Genomic DNA, 24579 nt, shown 5'->3' with positions numbered 1-24579 from the left:
TCCTGCCACAGTCAGTAACAAATAAACAGAAAACAGTAGTGGTGGTAGATAGACACAGAGCTTCATCAAACATCTGATCCACTGAACAAAGAGCTCCAAAAATCTTGATCCTACACTTCTCTTTTGTAAAGTAAATCTGAACAGCCGATATGGGCATCTACATCAACTATATGATTTGCCTAAAAAGATGGACAGGACTTAATTCTTTCGTGGCGGGCCGCCACAAATAAATGAATGTGTGGGAAACACTGAACTATGATATGAAATGTTGTAACAGTTACATCCCTAACCTGCACCATCACCAACCATCAGGGTGCGAAGTACGAGTACAATGTCCTTAAAATTGGTCTTGTCCTGTCCATGCAGATCTTCATTTGATCTTTTCTGTATCTTGGTTTCACAGAGCCCTTAGGTATCACACACTTTTCATATAATACATATCACATTACATATCATAGTGTGCAATTACATAAACCTTTTATTTTCCTTGACCAAATTTCCTTTTGAGGTATGATGAGTGTGTAAGAGAAGAACTGTGATTTTTTATAAACACACATTGAAAAAAAATCAGTCCAACTGTCAATTTAAATCAATGAACTTTTATCATAAACAGTACTGTTGTCATACATGTTGTATTGTGTGTCACAGACAAGACAACCGCTTCCAGAAGCAAATGTGGCGAGACACAGAGGGAAGGATCAAGTCACATGGGAGTGTGTGACAGTACGAGCGTAAGGCTTCGTGTTCAGGCCTCCCGCCATTGCCCCCTCGTCCCAGACAAGCATGGCAGGGAGCAGAGAGCGCAGTGGTCGGGCACAGAGGCCGTGGTCAGTCTACCGGGCGAACACGTTCCAGCTGTCCAGCGAGATGATTGGCTTAGCCCTGGCAGGTAAGGAAGACAAGAATCCGGCTGAAAATGAAATGAAATTGCATTATTCTAAATGTAACTTTTGAAGGGGGAGATGCTAAAAATGAGGGAAATGCTCAGTTTGATCACAAGTTTCCCACAGAAATACACACAAAAACACAAACTGAGTATTTGTTTGCATGCAACTATTAATCGGTCAACATTGTACATACGGATTCAGCGTAATTTGATGCCTGCGTTGTCTTATGTGTCTTCCAGGAAACAGTCAAGACCCAGATGAACCCGTGCTTGAGTTCAGCATTGGTGAGTCAATTAAAGGCCTACTGAAATGAATTTTTTTTTATTTAAACGGGGATAGCAGATCCATTCTATGTGTCATACTTGATCATTTCGCGATATTGCCGTATTTTTGCTGAAAGGATTTAGTAGAGGGTAGCACGGTGGAAGAGGGGTTAGTGCGTCTGCCTCACAATACGAAGGTCCTGAGTAGTTGTGAGTTCAATCCCGGGCTCGGGATCTTTCTGTGTGGAGTTTGCATGTTCTCCCCGTGACTGCGTGGGTTCCCTCCGGGTACTCCGGCTTCCTCCCACCTCCAAAGACATGCACCTGGGGATAGGCTCCTCCCACCTCCAAAGACATGCACCTGGGGATAGGTTGATTGGCAACACTAAATTGGCCCTAGTGTGTGAATGTGAGTGTGAATGTTGTCTGTCTATCTGTGTTGGCCCTGCGATGAGGTGGCGACTTGTCCAGGGTGTACCCCGCCTTCCGCCCGATTGTAGCTGAGATAGGCTCCAGCGCCCCCCGCGACCCCGAAGGGAATAAGCGGTAGAAAATGGATGGATGGGATGGATTTAGTAGAGAACATCGACGATAAAGTTCGCAACTTTTGGTCTCTGATAAAAAAAAGCCTTACCCCTACCGGAAGTAGCGTGACGACACCGGAGGAAGGACTGCTCATATTTTCCTATTTACACCAGCTGCGAGAGAGATTCGGACCGAGAAAGCGACGATTACCCCATTAGTTTCAGCGAGGATAAAAGATTTGTGGATGAGGAACGTGAAAGTGAAGGACTAGAGTGCAGTGCAGAACGTATCTTTTTTCGCTCTGACCGTAACTTAGGTACAAGCTGGCTCATTGGATTCCACACTCTCTCCTTTTTCTATTGTGGATCACGGATTTGTATTTTAAACCACCTGGGATACTATATCCTCTTGAAAATGAGAGTCGAGAACACGAAATGGACATTCACAGTGACTTTTATCTCCACGGCAATACATCGGTGAAGCTCTTTAGCTACTGAGCTAACGTGATAGCATCGGGCTTTACTGCATATAGAAACAAAACAGTTCCTGACTGGAAGGATAGACAGAAGATCAACAATACTACCAAACTCTGGACATGTACATAAACGGTTAATGCTTTCGAGCTCGGCGAAGCTTAATAACGCCATTGAAGCTAATTTAGCTACGGAACCTCGACAGAGCTATGCTAAAAACATTAGCTCTCCACCTACGCCAGCTCTCATCTGCTCATCACAACCCGTGCTCACCTGCGTTCCAGCGATCGACGGTACGACGAAGGACTTCACCCAATCACCAATGCGGTTGGCGGCCCGGAGACGGAGGAAGTCAAGGTGAGGTCGTTCGGCTAGCGCGTCTGCTATCCTCAAAGTGCTCCTGGTTGTGTTGCTGTAGTCCGCCGCTAATACACCGATCCCACCTACAACTTTCTTCTTTGCAGTCTCCATTGTTCATTAAACAAATTGCAAAAGATTCACCAACACAGATGTCCAGAATACTGTGGAATTTTGAAATGAAAACAGAGTTTTTTGTATTGGATTAAATGGGCTCCGAATACTTCCGCTTCCACTGTTGACGTCACGCGCAAATGTCATTATATCGAAACGTTTTCAGCCGGAAGTTTGCCGGGAAGTTTAAAATGTCACTTTATAAGTTAACCCGGCCGTATAGGCATGTGTTGCAATGTTAAGATTTCATCATTGATATATAAACTATCAGACTGCGTGGTCGCTAGTAGTGGCTTTCAGTAGGCCTTTAAATTCAGCTTTTTGACTTATCCAGGTAGGTAATTATTGACTCTGTGTGTCGCCGAGTAGCCTGCAAAGACCTGCTGACTCCTGCTTTGGATCGGAAACCCAACAGTTTTGTAGCTGTGAGCTGCACAACGCCACCGCAGGCCTTCTGGACCAAGCACGCCCAGACAGAAGTCATAGAGGTGAAACGCCATCCGTTTGGTTTTTCTTGTGAACCAGCATGTGCTGGTACAGATCATCGTCACTGTTCCCCACTTCAACAGGGTAGCAGCAACCCCATCTTCCTTAGCAGCGTCGCCTTCTTCCAGGATTGCAACATCAACCAGCAGACGCAGGTGAAACTGGCAGTCTACGACGTGAAGGACCGCTCCCATGGCACGGTGGGAGGTCTACGACGGCAGTCACGCACGCTTCTGCTTTCAGACGGAACTGACACTTCTGTTTTCCTTCTTTTTGCGGGTTCAGATGTACATGTTGGGCTCAGCACTCTTCCCTGTGAAGGAGTTGTTGCATGAAAAAGACCACAGATTAGAGCTGGAACTCAGGTAGAAAGAACATGCAAGGCACCCTTCTCATGTGCACGTGCCCATTAAGTACTAAGCTAGATTGTTTATTTTTTAATCATACAGGTCAGCGGAGAACAAGCGGGTGGGAAACCTCTCCGTGTCCGCATGGCAGATGGGCGAGAAAGCAGATCAGAGAATTTCAGTCAGCCGCCTTCCAGACAGTAACAATGGCCGGGTAGGGCAGCGTATTTTTCAAAGAAACCCTCAACAGGAAGTTAGTTTTCCCCACGTACATGTTGTTGAGCACCTTCAGTGTTTCCTGTAGACAATGCTTGCTGTTGACGAGAGCCTTTCGGAAGCGATGGGAGTGCGAATCAAGTACGCCTCACTGTGCAGAGACACCCTTCTGCGTTCAGGTATGATGACATTTTCCATATGCTACATCCTTTTGTATTGACATGCGGACAAGGGTCAACAGGAGCAGCCTTCAGGAAGCAGACCAGCATCCCTTCAGCAGCTTATTCACAACCTCGCTATGCGGTTTTGCAGCGGAACTTAAACCTGGATCCACCCTCATATGAATGAGATGTTTTTTTGTTTTTTGTTTGCTATCCCGCTGTCTGCCATCTGTGCTGACTGACCCATGACTCCATGTTCACATCACACCCTGACGCTTATTATTGAATGAATGAAATAAGTTTATTTCGGTCATATAATCAACCATCAACCATTTTTGTGTGAGCAGTTTAACAGCACAGATTATACATATTTAACAATCATACACATTTACACACAAAAAGAAAAGAAAAAGAATGACCGAAAAAGGAATAGCTTATATTTTTCTATCCTATACCTTCACTGAAAATAAGATTGCCTGGAACATCAACGTTAAAAAAATCAATGGGATGAAAGTAATTGTTACTATATTTTATAATTTCAAGGTTTTCTTGAACCTTAACAAAGAACTACATGTCTTCAACTCACCGAGCTTGTTCCACCATTTAACTCCTAAAACTGAAATACATTTGTATTTTATATTCCTTCTTACTTTACCTATTTCAAAAATCAATATCCCCCGTAAATTATAGTTTTCTCCTCTTAGCTTAAATTACCTAAGAACACAAACCCAAAGGCTGTTGTTTACTCCAAACATAATTTCCATAATTTTTAAAAACACAATATCTGAAAATGTTAACACATTATAACTTATAAATAATGTATTGGTATGTTCATAGTAGCACGCTTTGTGTATTATTCTAATGACCCTTGTTTGAAGTTTAATTATTGGCTCTATGTTTGTTTTATAAACATTTCCCCAAACTTCAACACAATATGTTAGATATGGAAAAATAAAAGTATAATATAACATATGCAGACATTTCTTATTCAGCATGTGTCTTACTTTATAAAGAATAGCAATGGATTTGGATAATTTTCCCTTTATATATTCAATATGCGGTTTCCAACATAATTTATGATCAATTATTGTTCCCAAGAACTTAGTTTCATATACCCTATCAATTTCCACTTGATTTAATTTTAATTTTGCTTCACAATTTGTCCTTGCACCACTAAACACCATACATTTAGTTTTCTTATCATTTAAAGGCCTACTGAAAGCCACTACTAGCGACCACGCAGTCTGATAGTTTATATATCAATGATGAAATCTTAACATTGCAACACATGCCAATACGGCCGTGTTAACTTATAAAGTGCAATTTTAAATTTCCCGCTAAACTTCCGGTTGAAAACTCCTTTGGATGATGACGTATGCGCGTGACGTAGCCAGTCAAACAGAGATATGGCTCCCCCATTGAAGCCGATACGAAATAGCTCTGTTTTCATCTCATTATTCCACAGTATTCTGGACATCTGTGTTGGTGAATCTGTTGCAATTTGTTCATTGCATTATGGAGAAAGAAGCTGAGCAAGCAAAGAAGAAAGTTGTCTGTGCGAAGCGGAGTATTTTGCGAGGGAAGTCAGCAACACAACACAGCCGGCGTTTCATTGTTTACATTCCCGAAAGATGCAGTCAAGATCGAAGAACTCGGACAACAGAGACTCTTACCAGGAGGACTTTGACTTCGATACACAGACGCCTGTAGAGAACTGGGACAACACAGACTCTTACCAGGATTACTTTGATTTGGATACACAGACGCAGACGCGGTACCGTGAGTACGCAGCTGCGCTTCCAAACATTTGATCGCTTGCCCGTTTGTGCGTGTCACGTACGTTACTTTGGTTAAATATATAAGCTTTATGAACCTTGGGTTAGGTGAACGGTCCTTTGGGCTGAGTGAGTGTGTGTGTTGTGCAGGTGTTTGAATTGTATTGGCGGGTTATATGGACGGGAGCTAGTAGCTAGGAGCTAGGAGCTAGCATAACAAACACCTAGGTGTTTTTATGCGGGATTAATTTGTGGCATATTAAATATAAGCCTGGTTGTGTTGTGGCTAATAGAGTATATATATGTCTTGTGTTTATTTACTGTTGTAGTCATTCCCAGCTGAATATCAGGTCCCACCCGGCTCTCACAGCATCTTCCCTATCTGAATCGCTTCCACTCCCCACTAGTCCTTCCCTTGCACTTTCCTCATCCACAAATCTTTCATCCTCGCTCAAATTAATGGGGAAATCGTCGCTTTCTCGGTCCGAATCGCTCTCACTTCTGGCCGCCATCATTGTAAACAATAGGGAACTCTGCGGATATGTTCAACCGACTACGTCACGCTACTTCCGGTAGGGGCAAGCCTTTTTTTTATCAGATACCAAAAGTTGCTATCTTTATTGTCGTTGTTCTATACTAAATCCTTTCAGCAAAAATATGGCAATATCGCGAAATGATCAAGTATGACACATAGAATAGATCTGCTATCCCCGTTTAAATAAAAAAAATTCATTTCAGTAGGCCTATCATTTAATGATAGCTTATTAATATCAATCCATTTGTTTAGCTCAACCTCTATTATCCTCAACACTTCCTTCAAGTCTTCTCCTGAACAATATACATTTGTATCATCTGCAAACATAATAAATGTCCATTTATTAGATACTGAACAAATATTATTTAAATAAAGTATAAATTACTTAGGTCCCAAAACCGAGCCTTGTGGAACCCCACAAGTTACTCTTCTTGGCTGTGATTTAGTCTTATTCATTTCCACATATTGAGATCTATTACTTAAAAAACTACTTAACCACTGTTGTGAAACACCTCTTATGCCATAGTTTTACCATGTTTGCAGAAGTAAGGAATGATGGATTGTGTCAAAAGCTTTACATAAGTCAATAAATAGACTAGACTAGACTAGACTTCCTTTTTATTGTCATTCAAATTTGCACTTTACAGTACAGATAAGAACGAAATGTTGTTGCATTAGCTCCTGGTAGTGCAGGATAAAAAAGCAATAAGGTGCATATATAAATAAATAGGTTACTGTACAGATAAATATATTGCTCTTTTTCATATACATCCACGTTTATGGATGTATGTTATATGGTCTTTTTGATTCCAGTGAGTTAATCCATTTTGGGGGGATAATTATGATGCGTTCAAGAGTCTTACGGCCTGAGGGAAGAAGCTGTTACAGAACCTGGAGGTTCTGCTTCGGAGGCTGCGGAACCTCTTTCTAGAGTCCAGCAGTGAAAACAGTCCTTGGTGGGGGTGGGAGGAGTCTTTGCAGATTTTCTGAGCCCTGGTGAGGCAGCGGCTTTTTGCGATCTCCTGGACAGGAGGAAGAGGAGTCCTGATGATCTTTTCCGCCGTCCTCACCACTCTCTGCAGAGACTTCCAGTCTGAGGCATTGCAGGCTCCAGTCCAGACAGAGATGCAGTTGGTCTCTATAGTGCCTCTGTAGAATGTGCTGAGAATACCACAGCAATCATCAAGAAGGCTCAGCAGCGGCTACACTTCCTGAGAGTCCTCGGGAAGTACAACCTGAAGCCTGACCTGCTGCTGACCTTCTACTGCTCGTCCATCGAGAGCCTGCTGACCTACTGTATTACAGTATGGTACGGCAGCTGCACTGCAGCAGACAGGGAGAGGCTGCAAAGAGTGGTCAAGACGGCTCAAAAGATCATCGGCCGCCCTCTCCCCTCTCTGATGGACATCTACACCTCCCGCTGCCTCAACAGAGCCAGTGCCATCATCAAGGACAGCACCCACCCTGGCTCTGACCTGTTCCACCTGCTGCCCTCTGGTAAGCGCTACAGGTGCATTAAAACTAAGACGAACAGGCTAAAAAACAGCTTCTTCCCCAGGGCCATAACCACCCTGAACAGACTTCCCCATTGACCCTCATAACTGCCTTCTCTTCGGTGCAATAACCCATTCCACCAACCTCCCTGTTTCATGTCGATATTCATGTACATATTCATTTCACCCTCTGTATAGAGTGTACACTTGTTTTATCGCACTGTATGGAATGGCCTCAATCTCGTTACCCTGCGTAATGACAATAAAGCTGATTCTGATTCTGATTCTGATTCTGAATACTCACCACAAATACTCCAATTGCTTTTTTTCTATTGCTGTAGCTATGTTTTTCTACAAAGTCCACCACTGCTAGGGATGTCGATCGATTGCTCCTGAACCCATACTGATGGTCATTCAGTCGCTCATTCACCCTTATTTATTATTAGGAGTGTATTGATCCCCCCTGTGAGTGTGAGGGATCTGTTTACTTCAAACATGGTGTGGTTCTAAAAATAACACATGTAAAGGGTTGGATTTAGAGAAAATAATAGAATGATTTGCATTTTCAGTGTTTGGAGGCACAATGTCCAGGATGTACCGCTTCCCTACGACTAACGGCAACCACCTGCGGGTGCTTGAGCAGATGGCCGAGAGCATCTTGTCCCTGAACATCCCCAGACAGTTTGTCAAACTGCTGTTGGAGGAGGACACGGCCCGGTACAATGCCACCTGTTATGACTGTACGCCGTGTCACTTTCCATACCGCTAACAGCAAATCATTTCCCTGGCAGGGTCGGTGAGCTGGAGGAGCTGGGAGAGTTGTCCCCTTGCTGGGAGAACCTGCGGCGACAGATCGTCACGCACTACCAAGCTGTCGTAGTCTCGTACCAGGAAACACTGTCTGACCTCAGTAGCTACAAAGGTTTCAACCCTACACAGATACTTTCTTTCTTTCTTTCTTTAGTTTATTTGAAAAACGAACACACTTACAGCTGGGGGTGTAACGGTACACAAAATTGTCGGTTCGGTACGTACCTCGATTTAGAGGTCACGGTTCGGTTCATTTTCGGTACAGTAAGAAAACAACAAAATATAAATGTTTTAGTTATTTATTTACCAAATTTGTAAACAAATGGCTTTATCCTTGTAACATTGGGAACACTATAATAATTCTGCCCACGTTAATCAACATTAAACTGCCTCAAGTTGTTGCTCAGATTCAATAAAATGACAAAACTTTTCTTCTACATATAAAAAGTGCAACATTAAACAGTTTCAAGTCAACTCATCATGCTTAATTTATTACAGCATTTGGGAAGCCTGCAGTTGATTTATTATGTAAATGTTATATTTTTATCAACATGTGCTAGCAGGGACCCTGACATTCAAAACTAGGCTGCTGCATTACTAATGATTCATGTAACTATAGCTGAAAAAATGGTACAATAGCAATAGGAGAGACTATTCATCCCTGAACACCATGGAGTTCATGTAGGCTTAATGATGCACTTACATTATTATATCAACTATCAGAGACAGAAACTCTTCATTTAACATAATGTCCTTTTTTGCTGCTTCAACACAGCTCAATCAACACAGAAAAAGGTAAAGTGAAATAACAGACAGACAGGGCTTTGCTGTCCGTAACACACATACACGCACACACACCGCAAAATGAGCTAACGTTACGCTAAAAGCAAATTAGCTTTCACATCAAGCCAGGACTGCGAGCGAGCTGAACTGCCTTTTATATTTCTAGAAGGTCAACGAGCTCATAGTGATGTTACTAGTAGTTGACTGGGAGGTGTTTATTATCGATTGGGGAGAGTCCGCTGCCTGATGCTTACCTGCTAAACACTGACTACATGTGCTCTGAATACGCACTGCTGATTGGCTGTTACCGCTCTGTGTGTAACCAATCAGATGGTTGTGTGGGTGGGACAATGCTGGGTGCTGTGTACAGGACTGACAGAGACAGGTAGAAGGAAGCGGAGGCGGCTACTTAATATGTTCGTGTGGAAACTCGTTCGGTACACCTCCGAACCGAAATGAAACCCCCGTACCGAAACGGTTCAATACAAATACAAGTACCGTTACACCCCTACTTACAGCATAATACATCACACAATTTCATATAATTTCACTTGACATCATGTCCGAAAAGGAGTAGGAAGAAGTAAAGCTTATTTAATCCTACCCCTTTCCCACTTCAGAGCGTTTACAAATATATACATTCATTTACTGACTTTTTTTTATGGTAAAATGACATCCGTGAATGAGTAATACAACAGTTTTGTAATACATAAAGAAGTCAGTCATTATTAACATACTGAGATGAAGAATATCTTATTTTCAATAAGGTTGAAAGTATTTCTCATAATTCTTCTTCTTTGTACTTTGTAAGCACGATTAATTTGAACAACCTCTTAAACTGGATCATATCAGTACTTTGTTTAACTTCTTTACTTCATCCATTCCATCATTTAATTCCACATACTGATATGCTAAAGGTTCTAAGTAGGGATGTCCGATAATGGCTTTTTTGCCGATATCCGATATTCCGATATTGTCCAAATCTTAATTACTGATATAAACCGATACCGATATATACAGTCGTGGAATTAGCACATTATTATGCCTAATTTGGACAACCATGTATGGTGAAGATAAGGTCCTTTTTTTTAAAAATAATAAAATAAAATAAGATAAATAAATTAAAAACATTTTCTTGAATAAAAAAGAAAGTACAACAATATAAAAACAGTTACATAGAAATTAGTAATGAATAAAAATGAGTAAAATTAAGTGTTAAAGGTTAGTATTATTAGTGGAGCAGCAGCACGCACAATCATGTGTGCTTACGGACTGTATCCCTTGCAGACTGTATTGATATATATTGATATTTAATGTAGGAACCACAAAATTAATAACAGAAAGAAACAACCCTTTTGTGCGATTGAGTGTAAATGGGGGAGGGAGGTTTTTGGGGTTACATATATATATATATATATATATATATATATATATATATATATATATATATATATATATATATATATATATATATATATATATATATATACACTACCGTTCAAAAGTTTGGGGTCACCCAAACAATTTAGTGGAATAGCCTTAATTTCTAAGAACAAGAATAGACTGTCGAGTTTCAGATGAAAGTTCTCTTTTTCTGGCCATTTTGAGCGTTTAATTGACCCCACAAATGTGATGCTCCAGAAACTCAATCTGCTCAAAGGAAGGTCAGTTTTGTAGCTTCTGTAACGAGCTAAAGTGTTTTCAGATGTGTGAACATGATTGCACAAGGGTTTTCTAATCATCAATTAGCCTTCTGAGCCAATGAGCAAACACATTGTACCATTAGAACACTGGAGTGATAGTTGCTGGAAATGGGCCTCTATACACCTATGTAGATATTGCACCAAAAAGCAGACATTTGCAGCTAGAATAGTCATTTACCACTTTAGCAATGTATAGAGTGTATTTCTTTCAAGTTAAGACTAGTTTAAAGTTATCTTCATTGAAAAGTACAGTGCTTTTCCTTCAAAAATAAGGACATTTCAATGTGACCCCAAACTTTTGAACGGTAGTGTATATATATATGTATATATATATATATATATATATATATATATATATATATATATATATATATATATATATATATATATATATATATATATGTATATATGTACATATATCTATATATATACATATAGATACATAAACATATATATGTGTGTATGTTTATATGTGTATGTATATATATATATATATATATATATATATATATATATATATATATATATATATATATATATATATATATATATAGTACATATATACATCTATGTATATATGTACATATATATAAATATGTATATATATGTGTATATATTTATATATATATATATATATACATATATGTACATATATATACACTGTACATATATAAATATGTATATATATATATATATATATATATATATATATATATATATATATATGTGTGTATATATTTATATGTATATGTATATATACATTTATATATGTACATATACAGTTACTTTTTTTAGATATATTTTACTTAGCTCTCCAAAAATGTTCTATACGTAATAAGCACCAGTCTGAAAATGTCGCCTTCTTCTTTGGAGTCGCCATCCCTGTCTTCCTTTATTGACAGTCCATCATGAGATCCTTCAACTCATCAAAATATTCACGATCTGATTAGTGTTGCCCCGTATGGATGATTGTGGGAGTAGTTGGAGGACACCAGGGAGGAACTTTTCCGCGCACAATTCACTGCAGGTGTGATTTATAATGAGAAGAGTGTGCAGCATGCTTTATAAAAATATGTTTTGTTGTTACTTACATTCTGAGCTTTTTGCTTACTCAAAGTTCTACGTTGGAGTCCAGGCAGAGTTTTATAAATGAGGTCCCAGGGGCGTTTGAGCTGTGTTAAGAAATGTAATTATGATGTCTACTGCCACCTATAGGGTAGATCAGGGGTCACCAACGCGGTGCCCGCGGGCACCAGGTAGCCCATAAGGACCAGATGAGTAGCCCGCTGGCCTGTTCTAAAAATAGCTCAAATAGCAGCACTTACCAGTGAGCTGCCTCTATTTTAAAAAATGTATTTATTTACTAGCAAGCTGGTCTCGCTTTGCCCGACATTTTTAATTCTAAGAGAGAAAAAACTCAAATAGAATTTGAAAATCCAAGAAAATATTTTAAAGACTTGGTCTTCACTTGTTTAAATACATTCATTAATTTTTTTACTTTGCTTCTTATAACTTTCAGAAAGACAATTTTAGAGAAAAAAATACAACCTTAAAAATGATTTTAGGATTTTTAAACACATATACCTTTTTACCTTTTAAATTCCTTCCTCTTCTTTCCTGACAATTTAAATCAATGTTCAAGTAAATTTATTTTTTTTATTGTAAAAAAAAATATATATTTTAATTTAATTCTTCATTTTAGCTTCTGTTTTTTCGACGAAGAATATTTGTGAAATATTTCTTCAAACTTATTATGATTAAAATTCAAAAAAATTATTCTGGCAAATCTAGAAAATCTGTAGAATCAAATGTAAATCTTATTTCAAAGCCTTTTGAATTTCTTTTAAAATTTTTGTTCTGGAAAATCTAGAAGAAATAATGATTTGTCTTTGTTAGAAATATAGCTTGGTCCAATTTGTTATATATTCTAACAAAGTGTAGATTGGATTTTAACATATTTAAAACATGTCATCAAAATTCTAAAATTAATCTTAATCAGGAAAAATTACTAACGATGTTCCATAAATTATTTTTTAAATTTTTTCAAAAAGATTCGAATTAGCTAGTTTTTGTCTTCTTTTTTTCGGTTGAATTTTGAATTTTAAAGAGTCGAAATTGAAGATAAACTACGTTTCAAAATGTAATTGTCATTTTTTTCGTGTTTTCTCCTCTTTTAAACCGTTCAATTAAGTGTAAATATCATTCATTACTAATAATAACATAGAGTTAAAGGTAAATTGAGCAAATTGGCAATTTCTGGCAATTTATTTAAGTGTGTATCAAACTGGTAGCCCTTCGCATTAAGGCTGCAGCTAACGATTATTTTTCTATCGATTAATCTATAGATTATTTTTTCGATTAATTGGTTAATCTATAGATTATTTTTTTCGATTAATCTATAGATTATTTTTCCTTTTACCGATTATTTTTTTATTCAAAATGAAGATGAAAAAATAAATGTAGGCCCGTTTTTTCAAAAGGCATGGCTTTTATTTACAAAAAAAAAGAAGTATGGCCACTCAGTCAACATTGACAACAACATGACTAAATATTCTGTAACAATGTAAACATTTAAAACTTTTAACATTTAACAAAATTAAAAGTAGCTTATTTGCTTTTTAATGTGCACATATAAAAGTCAACATCCAGTGCAAATCTTAATATTCTGCAATAGTATAAGCATTTCAAAAGTAAAAGTATTGCTTATTTTGCTTTAAAATGTGCAAAAATAAAGATAAACATCCAATACAAAAAAGTGCAAAACGAAATATTATGTAACAACAGTGTAAACATTTCAACAAAAGTGAAAGTATTGCTTATTTGCTAAAATGTGCAAAAATAAAGATAAACATCCAATACAAAAAAGTGCCAATCTAAATATTCTGAAACAGTGTAAACATTAAGTATTGCTTTTAAAATGTGCAAAATAAACATCCAGTCCAACACAGTACACAATAACCAATTCTACTCATTCCAGTGAGTGACTAACAGTTGTAATGAAGAAAGGTTAGCATGTCTACGCTCAGAAGGGGTCGATGTGGCTGGAACTGAGAGGTAATTAGCCTTCACCTCAAGCCAGGACTGCGAGTGAGCTGAGCTGCAGTTTATATTTCTAGAAGGTCAACGGGCTCATAGTGATGTTACTAGTAGTTGACTGGGAGGTGTTTATTATCATTTGGGGAGAGTCCACTGCCTGATGCTCACCTGCTAAACACCTATCTGCTCCATGCTGAAGCGCTGACTACATGCGCTATGAATACGCACTGCTGATTGGCTGGTAATGCTTCGTGTGTACCAATCAGATGGTTGTGTGGGTGGGACAATGCTTTGTGTGTACCAATCAGATGGTTGTGTGGGTGGGACAATGCTTTGTGTGTACCAATCAGATGGTTGTGTGGGTGGGACAATGCTTTGTGTGTACCAATCAGATGGTTGTGTGGGTGGGACAATGCTTTGTGTGTACCAATCAGATGGTTGTGTGGGTGGGACAATGCTTTGTGTGTACCAATCAGATGGTTGTGTGGGTGGGACAATGCTTTGTGTGTACCAATCAGATGGTTGTGTGGGTGGGACAATGCTTTGTGTGTACCAATCAGATGGTTGTGTGGGTGGGACAATGCTTTGTGTGTACCAATCAGATGGTTGTGTGGGTGGGACAATGCTTTGTGTGTACCAATCAGATGGTTGTGTGGGTGGGACAATGCTTTGTGTGTACCAATCAGATGGTTGTGTGGGTGGGACAATGCTTTGTGTGTACCAATCAGATGGTTGTGTGGGTGGGACAATGCTGCGTGCTGTGACAGAGGCAGAGGAGCGAAGCAGCTTGTTAAGACTTTAGCAGCTAAAGTTAGCTTTAGCTTAGAAACTCGTTCGGTACACCCCCGTACCGAACCGAAAGCCCCGCACCGAAACGGTTCAATACAAAACACGTACCGTTACACCCCTAGCAGATACAAATGACACATTCATGTTTTTGTGTAATGATGACAACGTATGCTCGCGCGGACGATTGACTAGTTGATGGTTTTCTTTTCAAATGTTCGTTCATAGCCGTTGTGCTGCTATGATAGGCCATTTCCGCTCGACACAGTGTGCATACAACAACATTATTAGGCCGTTTATTGAAATACTCCCACACTTTTGACCACTTTTGGCATGCTTTTCCCCCTCGCTCGCACCGCTCGCATCGTCTTCTTTGATCGTCTGCTTTGCGCTTCGCCATGACGGTAGTGTGACGTCATTATGCGACGCGTCGACGCACAAAAACGGCGTCGACGTATTTACGTAACCGATGACGTCGACTACGTCGACGCGTCGTTTCAGCCTTACTTCGCATTAATCACTACCCAAGAAGTAGCTCTTGCTTTCAAATCTATTCATGGCGGTCCAAATTTATTAGAAGCGAACCACTACAAATAAAGAAATGTATGGCATACTGCCGCTGACATCGCCTGATTTCTTTTCACCAGTATTAACTGAGGGTTTAAGGACATTGTTGGAGGATGCCCTACCTCGCACTGTCAAGAAATCCTGTATTTGCAAAGGTTTCTCCTTTAATTCCTCCACAAAGTTTAGCAAAGCCATTTTTCAGTAATTCTGCTAACAATGAACAAACAATGACGTGAAGAAATAAACATTCTAAAAATCTAATGTTCCCACTCCCCATCAGGACCGTCATTTAAAGCCAGCAGTCGGAAGGCAGACAGGAAGATGGAGTTCATGCCAACCAACCTCCACATTCAAAGGATGAGGGTGCAGGATGAGTTGGGTTTTGGTAAGGCAGCTTGGATCACATCCACTTTGCCTTGTCAATGTTTCTTATTTGGTTTTTATACCTTTGCTTTCCAGAGCACACGTATGATGTCATCACCATGGGTGCGCCGGCTGCGCACTGCCAGGGCTTTAAGAACGGCGGCCTGAGAAAACTCACTCAGAAATTTGAGGAAGCAAAGAAACAGTAAGTTCAGAAATGTTTTAAAACAAAGTTTTTGTTCACTTCTTCATGGTGATTTTTTGTTTTCTCTGTTCACTTAAAGGCCTACTGAAATGATTTTTTTTTTATTTAAACGGGAATAGCAGATCCATTCTATGTGTCATACTTGATCATTTCGCGATATTGCCATATTTTTGATGAAAGGATTTAGTAGAGAAAATCGACGATAAAGTTCGCAACTTTTGCTCGCTGATAAAAAAAAGCCTTGCCTGTAGCGGAAGTAGCGTGACGTCACAGGAGCTAGTATTCCTCACAATTCCCCGTTGTTTACAATGGAGCGAGAGAGATTCGGACCGAGAAAGTGACGATTACCCCATTAATTTGAGCGAGGACGAAAGATTCGTAGATGAGGAACGTTACAGTGAAGGACTTGAGAGGCAGTGATGGACGTATCTTTTTTGGCTCTGACCGTAACTTAGGTACAAGCTGGCTCATTGGATTCCACACTCTCTCCTTTTTCTATTGTAGATCACAGATTTGTATTTTAAACCACCTGGGATACTATATCCTCTTGAAAATGAGAGTCGAGAACGCGAAATGGACATTCAGTGCCTTTTATCTCCACGACAATACATCGGCGAAATGCTTTAGCTACGAGCTAACGTGATAGCATCTTGCTTTAACTGCATATAGAAACAAAAGAAATAAACCCCTGACTGGAAGTATAGATAGAAAATCAACAATACTATTAAACCGTGGACATGTAAATACACGGTTAATGCTTTCCAGGCTGGCGAAGGTTAACAATGCTGTGCTAATGACGCCATTGAAGCTAACTTAGCAACCGGACTGCACAGAGCTATGCTAAAAACATTAACTCTCCACCTACGCCAGCCAGCCCTCATTTGCTCATCAACACCCGTGCTCACCTGCGTTCCAGCGATCGGCAGAAGGACGAAGGACTTCACCCGATGCGTTTGGCGGCCCGGAGACGTAGGAAGTCAAGGTGAAGTCGGCGGCTAGCGCGGCTAGCGCTCCAACAAAGTCCTCCTGGTTGTGTTGCTGTAGTCCGCTGCTAATACACTGATCCCACCTACAACTGTCTTCTTTGAAGCCTTCATTGTTCATTAAACAAATTGCAAAAGATGTCCAGAATACTGTGGAATTATGAAATGAAAACAGAGCTTTTTGTATAGGATTCTACGGGGTACCATAACTTCCGTTACTCGGACTTCGTCACGCGCATACGTCATCATACCGCGATGTTTCAGCCGGATATTTCCCGGGAATTTTAAAATGTCACTTTATAAGTTAACCCGGCCGTATTGGCATGTGTTGCAATGTTAAGATTTCATCATTGATATATAAACTATCAGACTGCGTGGTCGCTAGTAGTGGCTTTCAGTAGGCCTTTAATTTATCATTTGGCTGCCTGCAGGGGCATTTTCTTTACATGAATTATTTAATTGTTTCCGCACTTGTATAGCTTCCTCTTAATAGTTTTGTTTTTGTTACTTTTGGGGTCAGCGCATATGAGGAGGTGCGGTGAGTTGATTGCACTCGTTTGCTTCTTTTTGTTTGTTTGTCTTTATGCCACAAAAACAACCCTGTCTTCTTCACGTCTTCACTGCACACTTGTCACCAAAACCAACAAATCAAGCTAATTGTCTTTGTTTTTAAATGTTACATTCACCTTATTATTGTTAAAAAAAAGAGGCATGTGCATGTCAACGTATTCAGTGTCCGAGAAAAAGGAATAGGAATGTAACCAACACCAAGTGGTACCTCGGTTTTTGCACCTTTTTGTATGATACATTTTTTTTTTTTTTTACAAAAAAAATGTTTTATATACTTTGGCCCAGTTTTCTTATACTGTCTTGATCAGGCCTGGGCAATTATTTGGACTCTGGGGCCTTATTTAGAGAAAGAAATGTGTCTGGGGGCCGGTATATCTGATTTTTAGGAACACTAATACAAAACTACTTCTACCAACCTGGCCATGCCTCCCAAATACATTTTTTTTGTGTAAATCCTTCTACCAACCTAGCCACGCTGCCCCAAATAAATGTAGTTTTGGGTAAATCCTTCTACCAACCTAACCACTCAACCCCAAATAAATGTAGTTTTGGGTAAATCCTTCTACCAACCTAGCCACGCTGCCCCAAATAAATGTAGTTTTGGGTAAATCCTTTTACCAACTTAGCCACGCCGCCCCAAATAAATGTAGTTTTGGGTAAATCCTTCTACCAACCTAGCCACGCTGCCCCAAATAAATGTAGTTTTGGGTAAATCCTTCTACCAACTTAGCCACGCCGCCCCAAATAAATGTAGTTTTGGGTAAATCCTTCTCCCAACCTAACCACTCAAACCCAAATAAATGTAGTTTTGGGTAAATCCTTCTACCAACCTAGCCACGCTGCCCCAAATAAATGTAGTTTTGGGTAAATCCTTTTACCAACCTAGCCATGCCACCCAAATGAATTTAGTTTTGGGTAAATCCTTCTCCCAACCTAACCACTCAACCCCAAATAAATGTAGTTTTGGGTAAATCCTTCTACCAACCTAGCCACGCTGCCCCAAATAAATGTAGTTTTGGGTAAATCCTTTTACCAACTTAGCCACGCCGCCCCAAATAAATGTAGTTTTGGGTAAATCCTTCTCCCAACCTAACCACTCAACCCCAAATAAATTTAGTTTTGGGTAAATCCTTCTACCAACCTAGCCACGCCACCCAAATAAATGTAGTTTTGGGTAAATCCTTCTCCCAACCTAACCACTCAACCCCAAATAAATGTAGTTTTGAGTAAATCCTTCTACCAACCTAGCCACGCTGCCCCAAATAAATTTAGTTTTGGGTAAATCCTTCTCCCAACCTAACCACTCAACCCCAAATAAATGTAGTTTTGGGTAAATCCTTCTACCAACCTAGCCACGCTGCCCCAAATAAATGTAGTTTTGGGTAAATCCTTCTCCCAACCTAACCACTCAACCCCAAATAAATGTAGTTTTGGGTAAATCCTTCTACCAACCTAGCCATGCCACCCAAATAAATGTAGTTTTGAGTAAATCCTTCTCCAAACCTAGCCACGCTGCCCCAAATAAATGTAGTTTTGGGTAAATCCTTCTCCCAACCTAACCACTCAACCCCAAATAAATGTAGTTTTGGGTAAATCCTCTACCAACCTAGCCACGCTGCCCCAAATAAATTTAGTTTTGGGTAAATCCTTCTCCCAACCTAACCACTCAACCCCAAATAAATGTAGTTTTGGGTAAATCCTTCTACCAACCTAGCCACGCTGCCCCAAATAAATGTAGTTTTGGGTAAATCCTTTTACCAACTTAGCCACGCCGCCCCAAATAAATGTAGTTTTGGGTAAATCCTTCTACCAACCTAGCCACGCTGCCCCAAATAAATGTAGTTTTGGGTAAATCCTTCTACCAACCTAGCCACGCCACCCAAATAAATTTAGTTTTGGGTAAATCCTTCTCCCAACCTAACCACTCAAACCCAAATAAATGTAGTTTTGGGTAAATCCTTCTACCAACCTAGCCACGCTGCCCCAAATAAATGTAGTTTTGTGTAAATCCTTCTACCAACCTAGCCACGCTGCCCCAAATAAATGTAGTTTTGGGTAAATCCTTCTACCAACCTAACCACTCAACCCCAAATAAATGTAGTTTTGGGTAAATCCTTCTACCAACCTAGCCACGCTGCCCCAAATAAATGTAGTTTTGGGTAAATCCTTTTACCAACTTAGCCACGCCGCCCCAAATAAATGTAGTTTTGGGTAAATCCTTCTACCAACCTAGCCACGCTGCCCCAAATAAATGTAGTTTTGGGTAAATCCTTCTACCAACTTAGCCACGCCGCCCCAAATAAATGTAGTTTTGGGTAAATCCTTCTCCCAACCTAACCACTCAAACCCAAATAAATGTAGTTTTGGGTAAATCCTTCTACCAACCTAGCCACGCTGCCCCAAATAAATGTAGTTTTGGGTAAATCCTTTTACCAACCTAGCCATGCCACCCAAATGAATTTAGTTTTGGGTAAATCCTTCTCCCAACCTAACCACTCAACCCCAAATAAATGTAGTTTTGGGTAAATCCTTCTACCAACCTAGCCACGCTGCCCCAAATAAATGTAGTTTTGGGTAAATCCTTTTACCAACTTAGCCACGCCGCCCCAAATAAATGTAGTTTTGGGTAAATCCTTCTCCCAACCTAACCACTCAACCCCAAATAAATTTAGTTTTGGGTAAATCCTTCTACCAACCTAGCCACGCCACCCAAATAAATGTAGTTTTGGGTAAATCCTTCTCCCAACCTAACCACTCAACCCCAAATAAAGGTAGTTTTGAGTAAATCCTTCTACCAACCTAGCCACGCTGCCCCAAATAAATTTAGTTTTGGGTAAATCCTTCTCCCAACCTAACCACTCAACCCCAAATAAATGTAGTTTTGGGTAAATCCTTCTACCAACCTAGCCACGCTGCCCCAAATAAATGTAGTTTTGGGTAAATCCTTCTCCCAACCTAACCACTCAACCCCAAATAAATGTAGTTTTGGGTAAATCCTTCTACCAACCTAGCCATGCCACCCAAATAAATGTAGTTTTGAGTAAATCCTTCTACCAACCTAGCCACGCTGCCCCAAATAAATGTAGTTTTGGGTAAATCCTTCTCCCAACCTAACCACTCAACCCCAAATAAATGTAGTTTTGGGTAAATCCTTCTACCAACCTAGCCATGCCACCCAAATAAATGTAGTTTTGAGTAAATCCTTCTACCAACCTAGCCACGCTGCCCCAAATAAATGTAGTTTTGGGTAAATCCTTCTCCCAACCTAACCACTCAACCCCAAATAAATGTAGTTTTGGGTAAATCCTCTACCAACCTAGCCACGCCACCCAAATAAATTTAGTTTTGGGTAAATCCTTCTCCCAAACTAGCCACTCAACCCCAAATAAATGTAGTTTTGGGTAAATCCTTCTACCAACCTAGCCACGCTGTCCCAAATAAATGTAGTTTTGGGTAAATCCTTTTACCAACTTAGCCACGCTGCCCCAAATAAATGTAGTTTTGGGTAAATCCTTCTCCCAACTTTTAGGAACACTAATACAAAACCTCACAATAATGTCTGATCGAAAGCTAAAAACTTTATGACAGACCGCCGGAAAAAACGGAATGGAATTTTACATTTGTTTCACTGAATGAGACACCCAGAATGTACATGAAAATAAAGATTGTGGTGTTTATAATATTAACTAAGAAGGATAAAACATTGAATATTGACAACATATGAACGTCACACCCCCTCTCCATCTACATATTTTACAATCAAGCAAAATGGAACAAAAATGCAACAAACGCAGCGAAATATGAACGCAAAGGGTAAAAAAAAACCCACCAACAATCTGATATATGTGATATATCACTAAGCTTTACAACTTTGTTGTAAAAATCTCCTTCCGCCTCTGTCCCTGACACCCACATTTCAGGCTGACACTGTGGAAACGCTCCCCACCCACAGTACCTGGTGCCTCATCTGATCTACTGTGACTTACACTACCGTTCAAAAGTTTGGGATCACCCAAAGAATTTAGTGTAATAGCCTTCATTTCTAAGAACAAGAATAGACTGTCGAGTTTCAGATGAAAGTTCTCTTTTTCTGGCCATTTTGAGCGTTTAATTGACCCCACAAATGTGATGCTCCAGAAACTCAATCTGCTCTACGGAAGGTCAGTTTTGTAGCTTCTGTAACGAGCTAAAGTGTTTTCAGATGTGTGAACATGATTGCACAAGGGTTTTCTAATCATCAATTAGCCTTCTGAGCCAATGAGCAAACACATTGTACCATTAGAACACTGGAGTGATAGTTGCTGGAAATGGGCCTCTATACACCTATGTAGATATTGCACCAAAAAGCAGACATTTTGCAGCTAGAATAGTCATTTACCACATTAGCAATGTATAGAGCAGGGGTCACCAACGCGGTGCCCGCGGGCACCAGGTAGCCCGTAAGGACCAGATGAGTAGCCCGCTGGCCTGTTCTAAAAATAGCTCAAATAGCAGCACTTACCAGTGAGCTGCCTCGATTTTTTAAATTGTATTTATTTACTAGCATGCTGGTCTCGCTTTGCCCGACATTTTTAATTCTAAGAGAGACAAAACTCAAATAGAATGTGAAAATCCAAGAAAATATATTAAAGACTTGGTCTTCACTTGTTTAAATAAATTCATACATTTTTTTACTTTGCTTCTTATAACTTTCAGAAAGACAATTTTAGAGAAAAAATACAACCTTAAAAATGATTTTAGGATTTTTAAACACATATACCTTTTTACCTTTTAAATTCCTTCCTCTTCTTTCCTGACAATTTAAATCAATGTTCAAGTAAATTATTTTTTTTTTATTGTAAAGAATAATAAATACATTTTAATTTAATTCTTCATTTTAGCTTCTGTTTTTTCGACGAAGAATATTTGTGAAATATTTCTTCAAACTTATTAAGATTAAAATTTTAAAAAAATATTCTGGCAAATCTAGAAAATCTGTAGAATCAAATTTAAATCTTATTTCAAAATCTTTTGAATTTATTTTAAAATGTTTGTTCTGGAAAATCTAGAAGAAATAATGATTTGTCTTTGTTAGAAATATAGCTTGGTCCAATTTGTTATATATTCTAACAAAGTGCAGATTGGATTTTAACCTATTTGAAACATGTCATCAAAATTCTAAAATTAATCTTAATCAGGAAAAATTACTAATGATGTTCCATAAATTATTTTTTAAATTTTTTCAAAAAGATTCGAATTAGCTAGTTTTTCTCTTCTTTTTTTCGGTTGAATTTTGAATTTTAAAGAGTCGAAATTGAAGATAAACTATGTTTCAAAATTTAATTGTCATTTTTTTCGTGTTTTCTCCTCTTTTAAACCGTTCAATTAAGTGTAAATATCATTAATTATTAATAATAACATAGAGTTAAAGGTAAATTGAGCAAATTGGCTATTTCTGGCAATTTATTTAAGTGTGTATCAAACTGGTAGCCCTTCGCATTAATCAGTACCCAAGAAGTAGCTCTTGGTTTCAAAAAGGTTGGTGACCCTTGGACTAGACGTATAAGATTTCATGGGATTTAGCGATTAGGAGTGACAGATTGTTTGGTAAATGTATAGCATGTTCTATATGTTATAGTTATTGGAATGACTCTTACCATAATATGTTACGTTAACATACCAGTTGGTTATTTATGCCTCATATAACGTACACTTATTCATGTTCACTATTCTTTAGACATTTTAAATTGCCTTTCAAATGTCTATTCTTGGTGTTGGCTTTTATCAAATACATTTCCCCAAAAAATGCGACTTATACTCCAGTGCGACTTATATATGTTTTTTTCCTTCTTTATTATGCATTTTCGGCCTGTGCGACTTATACTCCGGAGCGACTTATACTCCGAAAAATACGGTAATTTCCGATATTACATTTTAAAGCATTTATCGGCCGATAATATCGGCAGTCCGATATTATTGGACATCTCTAGTAAATAGGCAACAGAAGATGTAACATGAATCTTCAATAAAGGTAAACATGATGTTAATTGTTTATTTATCCATTTCATTAATCATTTATATGTAGTTGGAAAATGTTCTGCACATAAAACTAGAATTATCCCCTATAAAACGGATTTGTGTTAGTATTTTTGTCTGTCTGTAGCAATTAGATTAAAATGATTTCATATGGAAAAAACTGCTTTTGTCTTCGTACAAAACCGAGCTACCACTGTAACAGCATTTTGTAAAGAGTCGGAAGAAGATCCACACGTTTTTTACAGGAGAAGACTACTGGAAGCATCGTTATGCACAAACAAGCTGCTAAGACCGAGTGTTTGCCCTCTGCAGCAGCACCGTCTCCAGCTCGCAGTCTATCGTCTTCATACCTCAGGATGTGGTTCGAGCCAAAGAGATCATCTCCCACATCAACACCCTGAAGACACAGGTCTATTATTACGCTGAGAGGCTTTCTAGAGCTGCAAAGGACCGGTCTGCCAGCGGAATGGAAAGGACACTGGCCACGCTGGCTGATAAGGTCTTTTATTATTGTGTATCATTAGCAACGTTGAAGTCATCACCCGATTTTTCACGACTGCCTGCCCCACCCAGACTCGACAACTGGTGACGGTATGTGACTGCGAGCTGCTGGCGTCTGCCATTCAGGCTCTGAACGCAGCAAGGCCCGAGTACATCGCCTCCAAATTGTCTCCCTCCGCTGATTCCGAGCAAGTAGTCCTCCGCAATGACCAGGACACGCTACTGGCCAAGTGGAGCGGCAACAACAGTCGATCATCGCTGCTCGTAGACTGGCATGAGAAGGAGTGGGTATGTCATTCATGTCTTATTTCTCTGGGGACAGTCATTAGCACTGTGGGATCATTGGTGATAGACCTGAAAGAGCCAGGTACTAGGGATGTTACTCGAAACCGGTTTTCCCGGTTGTTTGATAAGAAAAGAACCGAGTCCTAGGACTCGAATCCCTTTTTGAGAACCGGTACCCGTTATCGAGACCACTATAGTAAAGGAAAAGAGTTGATTCTTTATTCGAATCCTGTACCGACCAGAAATGCTCCGTGGGACATCACAAGAAATGACGTCACGTAGCTCAGTCATTAGGCGCAGATAGCGAAAGCAGGAAAACAATGGACGGGAAAAAGCGCTC

At 39.4% G+C, this 24579-nt stretch overlaps 1 protein-coding gene across 6 annotated transcripts in view; it reads left to right on the top strand.

Moving 5' to 3' along the window:
• LOC133648080 (inositol polyphosphate-4-phosphatase type I A-like) overlaps positions 1-24579 on the top strand; it is a 94430-nt gene that overhangs the window by 19281 nt on the left and 50570 nt on the right. For 2 of the 6 annotated variants that reach the window (XM_062043883.1, XM_062043861.1), the window contains exons 3-16: positions 649-889; positions 1127-1171; positions 2989-3107; positions 3189-3305; positions 3391-3470; positions 3555-3666; positions 3757-3847; positions 8202-8349; positions 8424-8554; positions 15598-15702; positions 15777-15885; positions 17389-17406; positions 23766-23952; positions 24027-24242. In XM_062043883.1, the coding sequence (XP_061899867.1) occupies positions 784-889; positions 1127-1171; positions 2989-3107; positions 3189-3305; positions 3391-3470; positions 3555-3666; positions 3757-3847; positions 8202-8349; positions 8424-8554; positions 15598-15702; positions 15777-15885; positions 17389-17406; positions 23766-23952; positions 24027-24242 (1584 nt within the window). In that variant the 5' untranslated portion in view covers positions 649-783. The remainder of the gene's footprint in view (positions 1-648; positions 890-1126; positions 1172-2988; positions 3108-3188; positions 3306-3390; positions 3471-3554; positions 3667-3756; positions 3848-8201; positions 8350-8423; positions 8555-15597; positions 15703-15776; positions 15886-17388; positions 17407-23765; positions 23953-24026; positions 24243-24579) is intronic. The other 4 variants (XM_062043891.1, XM_062043877.1, XM_062043898.1 and 1 more) reach the window with 2 other exon arrangements.

The sequence above is a fragment of the Entelurus aequoreus genome, linkage group LG01 (genome assembly GCF_033978785.1).
Source record: "Entelurus aequoreus isolate RoL-2023_Sb linkage group LG01, RoL_Eaeq_v1.1, whole genome shotgun sequence".
In the NCBI taxonomy this organism is placed as follows: Eukaryota; Metazoa; Chordata; class Actinopteri; order Syngnathiformes; family Syngnathidae; genus Entelurus; species Entelurus aequoreus.
This window is presented reverse-complemented; position numbering and strand designations above follow the sequence as displayed.